The sequence below is a fragment of the Camelina sativa genome, chromosome 1 (genome assembly GCF_000633955.1).
Source record: "Camelina sativa cultivar DH55 chromosome 1, Cs, whole genome shotgun sequence".
In the NCBI taxonomy this organism is placed as follows: Eukaryota; Viridiplantae; Streptophyta; class Magnoliopsida; order Brassicales; family Brassicaceae; genus Camelina; species Camelina sativa.
In genome coordinates, this window is record NC_025685.1 from 6,350,217 (window position 1) to 6,368,362 (window position 18,146).

At 33.5% G+C, this 18,146-nt stretch overlaps 3 protein-coding genes and 1 pseudogene across 3 annotated transcripts; 2 read left to right on the plus strand and 2 right to left on the minus strand.

Annotated features, from left to right (window-relative positions):
• On the plus strand, nucleotides 1,289–3,911 carry LOC104779249 (annotated as a pseudogene).
• LOC104704822 lies at nucleotides 5,586–6,146 on the plus strand. Its single transcript, XM_010420853.1, has one exon. The coding sequence runs from the start codon at nucleotides 5,586–5,588 to the stop codon at nucleotides 6,144–6,146; it is 561 nt and encodes a 186-aa protein (XP_010419155.1).
• On the minus strand, nucleotides 6,770–8,926 carry LOC104779258 (terpenoid synthase 17-like). Its single transcript, XM_019246263.1, is given in 8 exon segments — nucleotides 6,770–6,799; nucleotides 6,901–7,146; nucleotides 7,232–7,370; nucleotides 7,445–7,663; nucleotides 7,754–8,138; nucleotides 8,216–8,489; nucleotides 8,562–8,753; nucleotides 8,756–8,926. Coding segments are annotated over 8 exon segments (1,539 nt in total). The 5' UTR covers nucleotides 8,825–8,926; the 3' UTR covers nucleotides 6,770–6,784.
• LOC104779265 (geranylgeranyl pyrophosphate synthase 11, chloroplastic-like) lies at nucleotides 15,305–16,619 on the minus strand. The gene has a single exon (XM_010503628.2). It carries the CDS (start codon nucleotides 16,532–16,534, stop codon nucleotides 15,461–15,463), a length of 1,074 nt encoding a protein of 357 aa, XP_010501930.1. The 5' UTR covers nucleotides 16,535–16,619; the 3' UTR covers nucleotides 15,305–15,460.

Here is an 18,146-nt window from a genome sequence, read left to right on the forward strand (position 1 = left end):
TGTCATGTTTATGAATATATGATATATTAAAAAAAAAAAAAAAGAGAAGAGAACGACACATTGAGTTGTTATTAGTTTGGTGTCAAATTAAAAGAGATTTGGTCTTAAATGTAGAAAGCATCTCTCGTATATATAACATCAAACGTGTATATATACAATGCGTTATTTTGGAAACTTCTTTTCACCAATGGAACGAGTCTTATATAGTACTTGTATTTCTTTGAACAATGGTTTACTTTACGAAGTTAAAATATAACTTCTTTCGAAACAGATCCTTCCATTGTTGTGTGACATGTCGAGTCGTTTGTTTGCGTTTGCAACGAAGGGGAAAACGTTTTAAATACTCAAAAATGCAAAGAGTAGGGGACTTTATCATAATTGACCTTTTCTTTCTTAAAATTAATTAATTTAATCAATAAAGAAAGAGATCCAGAAAATTTCGCGATGGATAATATTTTAGAACATATATATATATATAAATGAATGTATATTAGACGTATTACTCAAACGAGAAAAATTGTATAAGACAATTAAAAAGGGAAATCATAAATTTCATTCTCTATTCTAGTTTCGACGAAGACGGTGGATTCTGTTGTTGAATAAGCTAGATATTTGATTCGCGCCGAGATTTGACATTATAATATTTTAAAATGAAAATTTTGAATATACTGGAGAAGAACGAGAAGAACGAGAAAAACGAAATTTATTATAAAAAAAGAAAAAGAGAAATAGATAAGAAGATCCTAACAAACACATATATTTATGCATTCGTAGCAGAATGCAACGGACTTATTAGTTTAACGAGTCTACTACTCTCTCTACGACACAGAAAAAAATGTTTGAACAAGAAAACAATAAAATGGAAGAAGAAAAATTAACCAAAAGGAAAAAGAAAAGAAAAAGAAGACGAATATAATCACAAAATGGAATAAAATAATAGTATGATTGATATTGTCACTTTATATGATTCCCTTATATGATAGTTTGATAATAACATATCGACTCACTTCACTTAGCTAGACTCGAACTGCGTCGAAATTTGAAACAATATTAAATCAGACATTGTTGTTATCCATAGTGTTCTTAGGATTAAATTGGTTAGATCGACAAAATTTAGAACACCTATAAAAATAAATTTAGGGCCAACGTAAACTTGAGGCAATTCGTGCAATGAAAAAAAAGATAAGGGGACACAAAGATAATTAAAAAATAAATGGTTCCCTTTAACAACAAGAATTATATTTCCTACTTGTAATGCAAGTAGAAAAGGCCAAAATAGAGAGCGGCCAAAACGGAAGCCAAAAAAAAAACATTATTATTCTTCCCTTTATTTCTTTCTTTCATCATCTTCCCCCACTTCTTTCTTCTTGGTGGTCTCTCCTCACCACCATTACCACACACACACACAGAAGCTTTCTGTATTTGTTTCTTTCTTATGGGCTAATTTATTACATTTTCACTAAACAGTCTGTTTTTTTTATATATATATACACATATCTACGAGATCAAACCTCTCTCGTGTTTCCTTTGCGCTGTTTTGTCCATTTTTCTTCTCTTATATATGGTTTGTTTTGGTCCATTAAGAGTGTAACATTTTGGATCATCTTCGTCGGAAAATATATACGGGAAAAAGAGATAACTTTCTCTTAATTGTTCTTAATTTTTGAGCCTCTCTGTTTCGTGTTTTCTGGTGAGTTGTTGTTTTTGATCCAATGGCTGCTGCGGTCACTGATGTTGTTCTGGACGATGTTCATGAAATTAATATCAAAAGTGATGGTGGTGAAAAGATCATCGGTGAAGGAATTGATGAGAACACTTCGATCACCGAGGCTGAATCAGAGCTGAAACCCAAATCGGAATTTGATATGAAGAAGCTTGTGGCCATGTTCAAGAAACTGAATCCTCTGGCCAAGGAGTTTTTCCCTTCTTACTACAACCCTAAGAAGAACAATCAGGTTGGGAAACCTAATCAATATCTCTCTGCTGACGATTTTGCCACTGCCAAGAAGCAATCTGGTGAAGAATTTGAATCTGATGCCAAGAAGGATGACAATACCAGGAAGGTAGAACAATTCTGTTTGCTGTTAAAGCTTTAAACTTTTTTACTTAATGGGTTTGCTTTTTTCTTTAATTCTGTTTTTATTGCTGCTTTTTGTTATTATAGAGAAGAAACAATTATAGCCAAGGGAGGAGGAGGTTGACTGGGAGGATTTCTAAGGCTCAAAGATAGGATAGTATTAGAAGAACAGTGTATGTTTCTGACATTGACCAGAGTGTAAGTTTCATAAGTCTCTCTATTAAGGTTCTCCAACAGAGTCTAGTTAACTTGCATCAATGTAACAATTCTGTTTTGTGATCTAGGTGACTGAGGAGGGTCTTGCTGCCTTGTTTAGTAACTGTGGACAAGTAAGCTTTAAATTTATGTTCTGTTATATATCTTTCAACTTGATGGGTTTGGAAAGTGTGTTTACTTTAAATATAGTATTTTTTAGGCTGTGTGACAAATATACTGAACCTTAAAAACCTTCCTGTTGAAACGATTGTGTAGCAAGAAGTTTCATGATAAAAAAAAAAAAGTTACTTTGGTGGTAACATTGAGTTATATAATTTTGTGAAGGTTGTCGACTGTCGAATCTGTGGCGATCCACATTCAGTCCTTCGATTTGCGTTCGTTGAATTTGCTGATGACCGTAAGTTTGGCTGCTAGATTAATCTTGAAATGCTTTAACAAAATAAAATGATAGTAATTATTTACATAGTTAAAAATTTCTACAGAGGGTGCACGAGAAGCTTTAAGCCTTGGTGGAACAATGCTTGGGTTCTACCCGGTGAGGGTCTTACCTTCAAAAACTGCTATTCTTCCAGTGAACCCCACTTTTCTTCCCAGGGTAAGCTCTATAGGGATTTTGATCAGAAGTTATACTAATCATTTTGGTTTCAGTTTTGAGATTTGAATTTTACTTCTAATATCTACTATGTTTTGGTTAATTCAGTCAGAAGATGAAAGGGAGATGTGCACAAGGACAATCTACTGCACTAATATTGACAAGAAGGTAAATGATGAACTATCTACATAGAATCTATACATATGTTTATTAGTGTCGCCTGTTTAAAGACTTTTTCCTACGAGTGCAGGTTTCTCAAGCTGATGTGAGAACCTTCTTTGAGTCTGCATGTGGTGAGGTCAGAACAGAACCTCTACTATCTCATCTCTCTCTTTCTCTCTTATTTGTTAATTAACCTGAAATTTTCTTCTAAGGAGTGAATGTGATGCTTAACTTGTGGTGTAATACGCAGGTAACTCGTCTGAGGCTTCTTGGCGATGAGTTGCATTCAACTCGCATAGCTTTTGTTGAATTTGCTCTGGTGAGCTCTTTTCTCCATGTCTTAGCATTTGTTGACTTGACTGACATAATGTCTTAGCAATATTGTTTTATTGAATGAGCAGGCAGATAGTGCACTTAGGGCGCTCAACTGCAGTGGATTGCTCGTTGGTGCCCAACCGATAAGGTAGATTCGATCGATGCAGTGTCTTAAAAGATTTCTCTGAATATCTCAACTGGATCTAAATTTGGCTTTTATATCTTTTTTTTTTCAGGGTAAGCCCTTCAAAGACACCAGTGAGGCCAAGAATCACTCGACCACCATCAACAAACTAGAAGAGAGACCCGACTAGCTGGCGTTTCAGAAGAGAGATGACTGCAAACCATTTCATTTCCTTCAGCAATTTTTTTTTCTTCCCATTATCTGTTACGTTTTTAGAACAGTTAATCTCCAGTTATGTTATTAGTAGCTGGGAACACTATGATCCTGCCTCTGAATTTGGAGTTTTTTTTTAGGCTTTTCTGTCGTTTCCACTGAGATACTTCTATCATCTTTCTCTCTAAGGGATTTTTGGAGCATTTGCTTTTCACCTTTTTTTTTTCAAGGTTAGACCAATAGTGCATTAGTACTGAAATAGTCATTGTTTTGAGATACAAATATCAAATCTTGGTAAAAAATTGTGAAAAATTTACAGTGTCGTGTAAATCAAGTAAGGTCTCTAGTGTATACTTTTTACAAATAAATAAATAATATTTTTCTCAAGAGAAGATCTCACCATTGATTTCAACATGTGGAATGTTCAATACCTTGAAGAACTCTGTTTCTGCTTCAGCAAAACTCTCAGTCAACAATGAACATGAGCTTATTCTCAGACAAGACAATGAACAAGGAAGATCTTCATCTATCGATATATGCAGCTTATCACAGCCGTTGATCTCCATTGTCTCGAGCGCTACAGTATCTCGAAACCCTTTCGATTCAGTGTCCTAAGGTTTTCGAATCGGCTTATCCTCAGAGAAAAAACACCTTTTGGCAGTAACCCTTCATCTGGAACGATTCAATGTCTTCGTTTCCTCCTTCAAACAGAAGGTTCATCAATACTTTGACTAGTTGAAGCTATAAATCTGGTTGAGCACTAGTACTCGCATCTAATCTTGGATTCCCAGTAGGGGAAGACAGTTCACCTCTGCTCATAGAGGCAGTGCAGGCTGGACTTTCTGGAATATTATTCAGATTCCTTGTGGAGAAATGTTCTCCTTCAGCAACTGCTCTTAGGGGGCAATCAGCTCAATATCATCAACATCCTCAGTTTCATCTTCCAAGATCAAACGTTTCAGGTTCACCGAGGTCTCATGGTTCACGCAGATCATATGATTCACGTTCACCTTCAAGATATGACTAAAACCTGATTCGTTTTCATCAATCAAAAATCCTTTTTTCCTTTTAGTTATATATATGTAAATGTGTACTACTGGTCGTATATCATTATGTTCTCCTCAGTCAAAAGGGATTTTCCAACTAATGGAAACCTGAGCACTTTTGTACTCTTTTTTTTTTGTTTAAAATTTGTACAATTTGAAACGGCATAAACCCATATTCTGTTTTGTTGGCAATGAGGTCAATGAAACAATTGGTTGATAATATAAATAATAACATACTCTAGAAAGAAAATCCTTTTTATAAATATAAACATACCAAATTGAAATTCTTAAAAGAGAGCATACCAGAATTGGAATGAAATTTTTTAGAAAAGCATAAAGACATATTCCCTCTGTATCACAAAAAATTTACAAAGATTGATTTCTATAATTTATTTATCAATTATTGTTAGAAAATTGTGTAGGTTTCAAGATTCATTAATTGAGAATATAAATTTTTAATAAGTTACTATTGGCTAATAGTCATGAGAAATGTGTATTATAAATAAATAATACATTTAGAGCTAAACATTAAAATGTTTTTTAATTTATGTGAAAATCCTAAAAACCATCTTTTATGATACAGAGGAAGTATAAGCTTAAAAATAAAATAAGAAATAGAAGAAAAAAAGTCAATACAAATCCAGGGCAATCAATGACAATCTAAAAGATATATTATTGATAAACATATATGATAAGTCCACTAATTTTTGTTAAAACTCTCAACAATAAAATCTACACAAATGTGTAAGAGACTATAGGATCTGATTTAAGTTAAGGAGTTTACATTTTTATTGCAAAACTCGAGGTTCGAACTTCTTAAGTGGGAAGAAACTAGAGAAAATGTTGGATTTGGTTGTTGCACTCGTATCATGCGTCGTATTAATAGTGGTGGTTATCTTCTTAAGCTGCATCATCGCCAGCGGGGCAGATGTCGATTCTCCACCGCCGCTTTCACGACGAGGGCAGCTCGGGTTGCCGGTGTATAAAACCAAATGTGAAGATTTGGCAGGCGCTGGTACAGCCATATCAGTGGCTAGAACCAATATCTATGGTGGTTCAGGTGGTGCTTGTGGCGGAGATGGAAGTGAAGGCATCATCACCAGGGATACAAAGCTTCCTTTTCCACCGCGGGCTTCACTGCTTCCACCACGACCAGTGGAGCTCCCTAGGCCTGCGTATAGAGCCAAAGATCAAGATATGATAAGCACTGGCATCGCGCTATCATTGGCTGTATCCGTTTTAAATAGTGGTTCCGGTGTTGGTTGTGGTGGTGGTGGTGGTAATGGAAATAGTTACAGTGACGGGGGAGGCTGTGGTGGTGGTAATGGAAATAGTTACAGTGACGGGGGAGGCGGTTGTGGAGGCGGTGGTGGAGGTGGCGGTTGTGGAGGCGGCGGTTGAGGTGAATATAAGGGATAGGTTATGTTTTCATGAAGGATGTTTAAACATTTACTTTTTCTTCTTTTACAACTTCTTCATGAAAATATTAAACATTAGCGATATTTTCGGTAACAAAATAAATTATAAGATTTTTGTATATATAAAATTATATATATACCAAACGTCTTTATAGGTGAACAGTTTATTTTCTTAAGGCATAATTACGGAACAAATCCAAAATGTCTACTTCATGGTTCGGCTACCAGTGTGACACCAGTGAAAAAACAAAGAACCCACAAATTATATGCCTTGGCTATTACGGTAGGGGAAAGGAAAAAAAAAAAAAGAAGAATACAAAGCGTCTTATTTAGAAGTGTTTCTATGCACTTTATTAAAGAGGAATTGGATGGATGAACAAAGAAGAGATGACTTCTTTGAGCTTTCCGAAATAAGGATCAGTGAATTCATCACCCTCCTTGTAAAACAGATCGATGGGTCGTGAAACGTTGAGGCATCGCACCAGAATCGGGCGTGGCACAGCGGTTGTCGTCAAGTACTCCTCCATTATTATTTTGTAATAATCAGTAGCAATCTTGTTCAACTCTCCAATCGCTTCTTCTTTGGTAACACCATGTTGCTTCATGTAGCAATTCAGCCCATTAGCCACTTCTCCTCTGCTCATCCATTACATTCGTTAAGTTAATTTCTAAGACAATAACTTGTTGTTGATGTGAATATTGTTTGGTTGTCATGATTTTTTATGTCTTACTATTACCTCATAGGTGGCTATGTCGTTCTTAAGACGATACAGGCCATTCAAACCTTCCATCATTCTGGGTCTGGAATTGTACCACTCGCACGTTTGATTCTCATCACAATCTTCCATAGCGATAAAGCTATAGGCTGCAAACTTATCCATTGACGTTTGCATCCCAATCTCCATGTACTCCTCAAAGGTTGGCACGTGACTTGTGCGTGCCCATTTCGAGATGGTCAAGTATGATTTCCCCAACTTCTTCATCTACATGCAAAACATTCAGTTTTTTCTTGTAGTTGTAGACACAGACTTGACTACAACTTTTGCTACCCCAATTTGGAGGACTCACCTCATCTACTGCTACTTGCACAATGCGTGATCTTCCTCTAGGCATCATTTCTTTTTCAATCTCTTCTAAAGTTTCAAACACACTTCGAAAGACGATTCTTAAATAGTTTGGTAGCTTTTCAATGTCCCCAAGATCCCACCTATACCATAAATATTTGGACGCCAAGTTACTTACTCTTAACCTTAATCTAGTAAATAGATTTAAAGACAATACCTTTGAAAAGAGTCAACGAGACTTGTAACTTCAGGAAGAGTGCCATATGCATCACATGTGTCATTCAAAACAGTTGCAACCACAGTGATTTTTGCGACTATAATTCTCCCAAGCGAATACCGTGGCTCAAAATACATTGTGAGTGCCCCGAAATAGACCTCTACAATTCTGTCTCTGATGTAAGGTAGCTTAGATGCCAGATCTAGATCCTTCCACCATCTGCAAAACATAAATATTCAAATAAAGCAACACTGCACGATATATATATGTAATATGTCAAGACTGAAGAAATGAACTACCACAACATACTTAGTCAAATCTTTTAGATCTTGAATGTAATGTAGCTGGCAATAGTTGAAGTTGAGTTTTGCAAACTTTAGCAGCGTCTCGTCGTGATCTTCTTCTTGTTCGTAGAAAGAGATATATTCTCTTGCGACTAGTATCTCCAATTTATGATACCGAGCTCTATACAGTGCGTTTTGTATATGTCTAGAGAGATGGGGACTAGCACTTGCTGCATGATGACCTTTTAATGACTCCAAGTGATACCGAGTGAAACTCAATGCTTCGTCCATTATATCTTCAGATGGTGTCCCAAGATGTGCTGCTTCGTACAATTGTAGCATCCCTCTAACATCATCAGCTAGACTTTCCTTGAACTTCCCATCTTCACCTTTGAATCTATTGAATACATCTACAATGAAGTCGATAAACAAGTTATATATGAGTGTGTATATATTTATGTGAATCAAAGGTAACCAAAAACCATACCGCAAGGAATATAGTAACCGCGTAGTCTGAAAACCTCAAACATGGTGGAGATTGTCTCTAAATCATCTTCCTTGTGGATTATGTCCTCCAAATTCGTAAAAGCTTGGATAAGGATCTCATCAATCTCAGTTTCGAAATGATATGCGATTCCGAGGTTAATTAGCAAATGGATGAGACGGATCCTCTCATTGTCACTGTTTTTGGAAGACATGAGCATGTCCCTCACTTTTGGCTTCATCCTCACTTCAATGTCTCTTGAAAATTCATCAAATTTCTACAAAAATACAAAAGAATAATGTATAACTAAACCAACAATGTGAAACAGATTGAGTCATCATGTGCTTACATCAACATCTAAGGGAACAGAAAGGAAGTGATCTCCCCAAAGAGTGGGAGAAAAGTGTGCCAATGGACGAGTTCGCTCGAGTTCATCATTAGTCTCAGTAGCACTAGCCCTAACACAGACCAAGTGGGTTTTTTTTGCCGGTTTGAGGGAAAGAGTGGGCTTGTGAAGCCAACGCCGGGGAAAGAGAGAGAGAGGTTGGTCGTGAGACAGAGAGGGGAGCTGTGAAAATTAGGAAGACCAAAACCCATTATTGTTGATTCCATGTTGCTACTGGAGATAGCATTTAGAGGAACTCTGTTTTAATGTTCCATTTCAAATTACTCTGTTTTATTTAAGTAAACCCTGGACGCTTGTCTTGCCCCTGATGTTTCTTCAATGGATCCTGATTTGAATAAAAACAAAATGAATTAACTATGTACGAGTTGTATCTATTGTTATGGTTGGACACAATGATGAACTGAGAAACATTAATTGGGAGGGAAAATGTCAGACGATCATTTAATTTGATTTAAGTGGGGAATCCATTCCAAGCTATTCAGTCAATCAAGGTGTCCCCTGTGCATTAAATTCCTTCTGCAACAAGAAATAACCACATCGGGTTGATGAAGGCGTCCTGTGCATTTTAGCCTTGAAATGAAAACAGAGGTACTCTGTTTCTTATGCTTGGTTTCTATTTCATAAGTACTCTGTTTTATTAGGTAAAACCCTAACCTTGCGCAGAGATTTAAATGGATGTTTTCAATAAATAAATAAAAAAACAAAATATTTTCGGTTTCAGTTCTGCATGGTTGAGCTGGGGACATGTCATTGTGAGAACTGTTACAATACGACATAGCCAAAATAAAAGATCTGGATAAACATTAACTATGTTTTATTTAGGTGTCATTGTGCAGTCACGGGAAAGAACTGTTAGACAGTCATTTAATACGATTGAATTAATTGAGAATCGAAGCAATCATATTTAATCACTATCTCTCTTTCTTAAGGGCATGCATTAAATTCCTTCTAAGTTACGACATAGCCAGTGTTCTGCAACAAGAAGCATATGGAGAGGCTCACTCTGAACACGAGCTAGCTTTTTTTGGGTCCGAAAGTCTTTCTTGCTGCTGCGTCTATAACAATACAGGTCTATATACTCTGTTTTGGTTGAAGTACTTGACTACAACTCTTTCGCACTCTGGTTTTAAATTACTCCCAGAAGCTATAACCTTGCGCTCAAAAATAGGACTTTCATCCTTCAAAGTATTGTTATGTCATAGGAACCGTAGAGGGTTCTCTAGCCAGTAAACTTGCCTCAATAATTATGTCAACCGTACTGTGTCTGTGCCCTAAAAGTTAAAAGTTTTAAAATTACTTACCATGGACAAAATAAGACATTGGATACGTCAAAATATGATCCAAATACTTACTGAGTCGTCGATAGGAAGTGAGTGGAAGTAATCTCCCCAAAAAGAGGGAGGAAATTGCGTCAAAGGACGAGTACTCTCAAGATCATCACTAGTCGAACTCTTAGTAGTAGCTTTAACACAGAACAAGTTAGGTTTTATGGGTTTCAGCGAATGAGAAGGGGGACGAGACACGGAGAGGCTGGTCTTAAGACAGCGGGGAATTGGTGAAGGTAAGAGAAAGTTCTGATCCCAAAACCCATTCTTGTTGTTTCCATTTTAGTCAAAGTTAAGATTAGATAGATATAACTACTCTGTTTTACTTGAAATACTCTGTTTTTAGGTTGGTTGGGTTTTTATTCCAAAAGATATCTCATATCTACTGGCTACTGCTCTTATTTCCCTTAAGTAAACAAGGAACAAAGGAAGCTACGTGGTCAACCACTCAACGGCCAGGAACACATTTAATGAATATTGTGTACTGATCTGGTTGTTGTAACTTGTAATGCAAAATATCTAATCTGATTGAGGTATCTTATATAATATGCAAGGTTTTTTCTAACTTTTACTCACATTGCAACATTTGACATTCTCTTTTAGTGACACTTATCGTCCTTTATTTTCATTTTATTCTTTTAAAACAAATTTATATAATTTCTAATTCCAAATAATCATATTTCTCTTTTTAATGTTGGTACAATTGACATATATTTTTAAATCCACTTTTATATCTTAAATTTTTTTTGTCAAACAAAATCAGATTATTTTATAATAAAGTATATGATACAAAATATAATATTCTATAACATTTACTAATAAATAACTGATATTTGATACATCTACTTTAAACATTTTTCTGACATTTTATTTAATTTGTCTTTCATCCTTTAAAGTGAAAAAAATACACACTATTTTTAATAAAAGAAAATATCATAATAAAAACCATATCTTGGATGAGAAATGGAAATAGTTTAAATACATGATTATGATTAAGCTTTTATATATTTATAAACCTAAATTTTAACACGTTTTAGAATCATAAAATATTTTCTTTCATTAATTGAGTAGGCAATAAAGTTAGTCAGCTCTACACTTCCACTAAAATCCTATTAAATTATGATAAATTACACAACAATAGCTTTCCTTTTATATCAATACACATATCAACATAAAATCGATCTTCTCAAGAGCATTTCAGAATTGTTGTCATGTTCAAATCATATATATATATATATATATATATATATATATATATATATATATTTCATATATGTTGACTTTCTTGATTTTCTATCTATTTATTTCATTAGAAAATTGTAAATGACATATTTAAAATAGTATTAGTTAAACCATTAAGTTTGATTATTTTTTATATGGAAAATATATTAAAATTTTATATTTAATATCATGTAGTGGTTACAAATTGCTTTTACCATGCATTAAAGAGAGTTATAATTTCAATAACCATGCATTGAAATGTATTTAGTCTAATGGAAAGATTTTTGTTTGCAAATATTTATGTTACAAAAGTTATGACACCGAATTCCACAATTCCCAAATTTGTAACTGTTAACAAAATATTTTGAACCTAAGAGTTACATCTATCTAACATTCAAATAGCGTACGTATATATAGCCATAGGTAGACATTTACTTAAATACTTAGACTCAAATTTACTCTCAAATTCTAGACCTGTTATAACATATATCATCAACGCTGCAAGAGGAAAAAAGATCATCATGTTTCTTGATTATGATGGTACCCTTCTCCAATCTTTGATGATCCAAATAGAGATTTGATATCTAGCAAGGTGTCCTTATAATTAACCAAAATATATATACCCTTTCTCTCCATAATCAAGATATATTTCATGTGTTCTGTGTTTCACAGATGAGAAGAAGAGTGAAAAACATGGCCAAGTATTTTCAACTTTTATAATTACGTAGATGCATTTTATTTTTGGTAGAATAGTTACATAGATGCATTGACAAGTTACATTTTGTAAAATAATTTTGTTTCCCATTTTCTTAACCAAATTTGTTAAATGTTATTTATTATTTTTATTTTTGTAGATTTATATCTTAGTGAAGCTAGCAGAACCCTATTATATAGAAGCCATGGAATGAAATCAATGGATATTAAAGGCTCAGCTAAAGTCTTCTCGAGATACAAGAAGGTAGATTCTTAAAAAAAATGATTAACCAAATTTTTATCTGAATTCCTTTATTTACATTTTAATCAAAATTTACTCTTGGTTTTTATATATGTAGCCATTATTTGAACTTTCCTGACGATTAGTTAAACGTCTTCATTTTAGGTTTATGTGTTTGTTTTAACATCTTATCGAGAAAGGAACCAAGCCAGTTCCGGAGGACAAGCAGACTAAACAACCTTAGACCATAAATTTATATTATGGTTAAAGGCCATCAAATAATATGTATATTATAATAGTCACGATATATTTTCCTCACTAAAATCTACTCCATCCATTCCTTATAAATCCATTTTCTAGAGAAAAACAAATGTTGCACAAAAAACAATTTTTAGGTTTTCTATATGTTTTAATAAATAATTAATAACAAATTGTAAACTTAAAAAAAAAGAACTGAATATTCTTGGTTGAAATTCGTTAATCACAAAAACATAATGCAAGTAAAGTCAGTTTTTAAGATGTTTGAAAACCCTAAAATATGGATTAATCAGGAACATAGGGAGTATTGTCTAATATAACCATTTAATACAGTCCCACATAATTTTTAAAATTTTCAATGATGGGAAGTTTTTTTAGTCAAGTGGTTACATCACCACCTCTGTGACCGATCCCACCGGAGTTCGATTCCACTATGTCACGTTATCTCGCTTAGTAGGGACTAACTATGAATCGGACCTTGTCAATTATATGTTGACAGAAAACAAATTCAATGATAAATGGAAATAAGGCTGGAATATGATTTGTGGCAACATTTTCATTTTGTTGGATGAAAAGGGATTTTGTTTCATATAACAATATTGGCCAGGCTGGATTGTGGAGAATCACTATCCATGAAAATGGAGGCATATCAAAGGCACTTCAAACGTTTGGACCAAACAAAATAAAAGTTAATTATATAGAGGTAAAGTGAGTCATAAAAAAGCAAGCAATGGAAAAATGGTACATCAATAGTCCATTGTATAAAATTTATAAAAATTAAATGTTTTATTTATGAAATCATTCACAAAACATAAAAAGTTGAGGCAAGTTAATTCAAGAGTGATGGAGAGATAATGTTTAGTATTATAATGTTTAGTATATTTAGTATTTGGTGTTTAGGGTTTAGAATTTAGTTATTTTGTATATATATATATATATATATAAGGATATTATTGAAAATGGATTACAAGAGAAGGTATTTCTTTTAAAATTATTTGTTGTTAAGTATTACTTTTAGATGATGAAAGTAAAATTAATATATAGAACAACATTAAATTATCTATCAAAGTAATTATATAGTAAGGTCTTACAATTTTTTTTTAGACTACTGATCAGTTTTTTTCAAAAAAAAACAAAGTTATAAATAAATATAATTTATCTTAATTACTTAACGAAAATACCAAATTAAATTGATTTTGCGGTAACTTAAACAATGGCCCTATTATTATTGTAACATATTGTTTAAATATTTTCAACAATACTGTGTACTTTAACTTTTTTCCTCTATCTCAAAATGACTCTTTTATGAAGCATCATATAACAAATATATATTAAAATATTGTAGTTAAATCATAATATTGTAAAAATTAATTTTCAATACATATACTAATAATTACATATATATTTATACAATTGAATAGAAACTTCATTCTTTATTTCAAATTAATCAATGTATAGATGACTCACGCATCACGTAGACTACTTTCTAGTACGTACATACGATCACGTTTGTATATTTTTTTTGAAAAATGGGTTCTCTCATGTATAGTCATATCTTTCCAAATAAGTTGTGAAGCAATAGGATAGTGATGCTTTGTAATTATCTGCTGCTGTACGCTAAAAGTGGATGCTGAATCTCTTATCTTCAATACCGAACTTGTTCATTCCTTAATTTTCCTTTTAAATTTTTATATCTCAGTAGATCTTAACCATACCAAGTGGATTTTTCTTTTTTTTAGCCGTTTTCAGGGAAAGAATGGGATTGTGAAGCCAACGCTGAGAAAAGTGAGAGGTTGGTCGTGCGTGAGAGAAGGACGCTGTGAACGTTAGGAAGACCAAAACCCATTATTGTTGCTTCCATGTTATTACTGTGTAACAGGATAAAGACGAAATAGAGTGTTTAGAGGAACTCTGTTTTTAATGTTTCATTTCAAATTACTCTGTTTTATTTAAGTAAACCCTGGACGCTTGTCTTACCCCTGACGTTTCTTCAATGGATCCTGATTTGAATAAAAACAAAATGAATTAACTATGTACAAGTTGTATCTATTGTTATGGTTGGACACAATGATGAACTGAGAAACATTAATTGGGAGGAAAAATGTCAGACGATCATTTAATTTGATTTAAGTGGGGAATCCAATCCAGGTGTCCTTTCCAAGCTACTCAGTCAATCAAGGTGTCCCCTGTGCATTAAATTCCTTCTGCAACAAGAAAGAACCACATCGGGTCGACCATGGTTTTGGCCTTAAAATGGAGAGGCACACAGATGCTTTGTTTTGAGAGGTACTCTGTTTCTAACACAGATAGATTTACTTGAACTTCTGTACATGAAGAGAAAGATAAAATGACATTTGATTGGTTTAGAGGTACTCTGTTTCTAATGCATGCCCTTAATAAAATGGCATGTAATCTTTAGAGGTACACTGTTTCTAAAGCTTGGTTTCCATCTCAAACTACTCTGTTTTAATTAAGTAAACCCTTGAAGCTGCCTTGCGCAGAGATTTAAATGGATGATTTGATTGCATGATTCAGCTGGGGACATGTCAGATTGTACGTGATTGTGAACATTAAAAGCAGTCACGTTAAAATATGTTAGACAATCATTATCTGTCTTTCTTAAGGGCATGCATTAAATTCCTTCCAAGTTACGACATAGCCAATGTTTGTGAGAATCATGTTCTACAACCAGAAGTACATTGTGTGACGACTCTGGTTTTGGTCCAGAGTACTTACGAATGTTAGTGGTCTTAAATCTTAATATGGAGATGCACACTCTGAAGTCTGAACATGAGCTAGCTTTTTGGGTCCGAAAGTGATTCTTGCTGCTGCTTCGATAACGATACTAATCCATATACTCTGTTTTGGTTTAAGTACTTTATTTAGTAGAAATCTGAAATCTTAATTAATGGTACCATTAAGTGCCATGAGCAAACCTTATTAATCTATGTCGAAACATGACATTAAGATTCAAAAAGACAATACTAAAATACAACTTGAAAACACAGAGAGATGATCACATCATAAATGATTTATAAGAAACAAGACCATAGATCGAACTAAAAGGACTAATTAAGAGATTCTATGCATTGAGAATTTGATGATCAGTCCATAAAAAATCTCAGTTGTGTCTGTAAAGCAACGTAGCTAGCAAGAGCCACTAGAGGCGCCGCCTTGTCCGAATCAAACCCTAGAAGCTGTTCCTCTGCTTCCTTGCTCAGTTTCTCTGCAAATTCCCTCGATCTCTCCAGACCTATCAGCCTTGGATACGTCAGCTTTCCGGCCATTACATCTTTTCCGGCGGTCTTACCCAATTCCTCAGTGGATTTCGTTACGTCAAGAATATCATCAACCACCTGAAACAGCAGCCCAATACTTCTCGCATACTTTCTAAGCTTCTCGATCTCTTCCTCTGTCCCACCTCCCATTATAACCCCTAAAACCGCCGCTGCCTCCAATAATGCCGCTGTTTTGTGGAGATGGATGAACTCTAGATGCTCCAATCTGACGCTGTCTGGATTCATTCTTTCGCTGGCTAGATCCATCATTTGTCCAGCAACTAGCCCTGTTGTACCTATCGCCTTTGCCAACTCAACTACCGCACGGATCATCCTCTCGGGAATGTGCTCAAAAGCCAAAGCAAGGAGTGCATCACCTGCCAAAACCGCCATGTCTTCTCCAAATACCTTGTGGCTGGTGGGCTTGCTTCTGCGGAGGTCGGCATTGTCCATGCACGGAAGGTCGTCATGAATAAGAGAGCTCGTGTGGATCATCTCGACCGCGCAGGCGGCTGGCATGGCAGTAGCCTCGTCGACTCCTACAAGCTCGCAGGCGGCAATGCAGAGCAGAGGCCTCACACGTTTTCCGCCAGTTAGCAATGAGTACCGCACAGCCTCCGGGATCGTGAGGGGTTCTTGGAGAGGTACTGAAACGTTGAAAGCCGCACTTACGGATTCGGCTTTGCGGATCATATACGACTTGAAGTCAAAGGCAGAGTTGGGATCATTGCTTTTTCCTTCCAGCAGAATCATGTCTCCGCCTTGTGAGTTGATAGCACAAGAGAGAGACAAAACAGTGCGTTTTTGGAGATTGTTGAATGAGGGTGTGGAGTTATAACTTCGTCCTCTGGATTGGATAAAGAGAGAGGATGAGCTGAGATGAACAACACTAGTACCCATGGCCGATCCCACCTTCTCCGATATTATTTTGTATTTGGGTTTAAAGAGTAAGTTGAGTTCTTAATAGGTTTCCAATGCTTGGAAGCAATGAACGTCAACGTCTTTACAGTTATTTTAAACTGTAATCTGCTAACAAAATAATTTGAATTAGTTTCCAATTATGGGTTGAATAAGTCACGTTCTATGTACATATTTTAACAAAGAAGTTGAAAATAATAATTAGAATAGTTAATGACTGCAGTTCAGGTCTCGTTAAGTACGAAAGGTTTGACTTCGATCACATGTAGAGAAAAACAGGTGCCCAATATGTGAGTCTGATTCTAAAAACAGGTGTCTAAGAGATTTTGACCTGCGTATACAAATATGTTATATAATATGAGAATGTTTTCTTCTAATTTTGCATAATACGATGACATTTGGCAGCGTATATTTTTGAAATATATCTTTATTTTTGAATTTTTTTTTTAATTTATTTTTCTCAAAAGTATATACATTATTTTCATATTTACTAAATTTAAATGATATTTCTGTACTAAAAAATATATTGACATTTATACAATACACTTTTAGTAATTATATATAGATATCATTTATCAATATTTTATATAATTAACATAAAATTATAATTTCGCATAGGTATTATTTTTCAATACTTTATATAAGATTACCATAACATTATAATTTTGCAAATAAGAAAAAATTAAATATTAATATTTTAAATTTAGACAAAATAAATTTCTGATAATTAAAGATTTAAATATTAATATCATAATTCTGGAAAAATATAATGTATTGTTATTAAATTATTTACTATTTTCAAGCTATAAATATATTATAATATTATAATTATATAATATGAGAATGTTTTCTCCTAACTTTGCATAACACGATGACATTTGGCAGCATCTATTTTCGACACATATCCTCACTTTTGAATTATTAAAATCTTTTAATTTATTTTTCTCAAAAGTACATACATTATTTTCATATTCACTAAATTTAAATGAGATTTCTTTACTAAAAAATATATTGACATTTATGCAATACCCTTTTAGTAATTATTCATAGATATCATTTATCAATATTTTATATAATTAACATAAAATTATAATTTCGCATAGGTATCATTTTTCAATACTTTATATAAGATTACCATAACATTATAATTTTGCAAATAAGAAAGAATTAAATATTAATATTTTAAATTTAGAAAAAAATAAATTTCTGATAATTAAAGATTTAAATATTAATATCATAATTTTGGAAAAATATAATGTGATAGTTATTAAATTCTTTACTAATTTCAAGCTATAAAAATATTATAATATTACAATAATTATTTGTTGATAAAAAAGTAAATATTTGTTTCACAATTTTTGTCCCAAAATATTAAATCAATTTATTCTAAAATAATTTCAAGATATTAAAACAATATACTATTTATTTTTTCTTTAATAGTAATCATTAACACAATTTATTGCATATTAATTCTTGAAAATGTAACTCCCATGATGTTTGAAAAATAAATAAAAACAAATCTTTCATCATGTGAATACACTTTAATATATTAATTGCAATACAATTTGTGTTTTACAAAAAAAAAAAAAAAAAA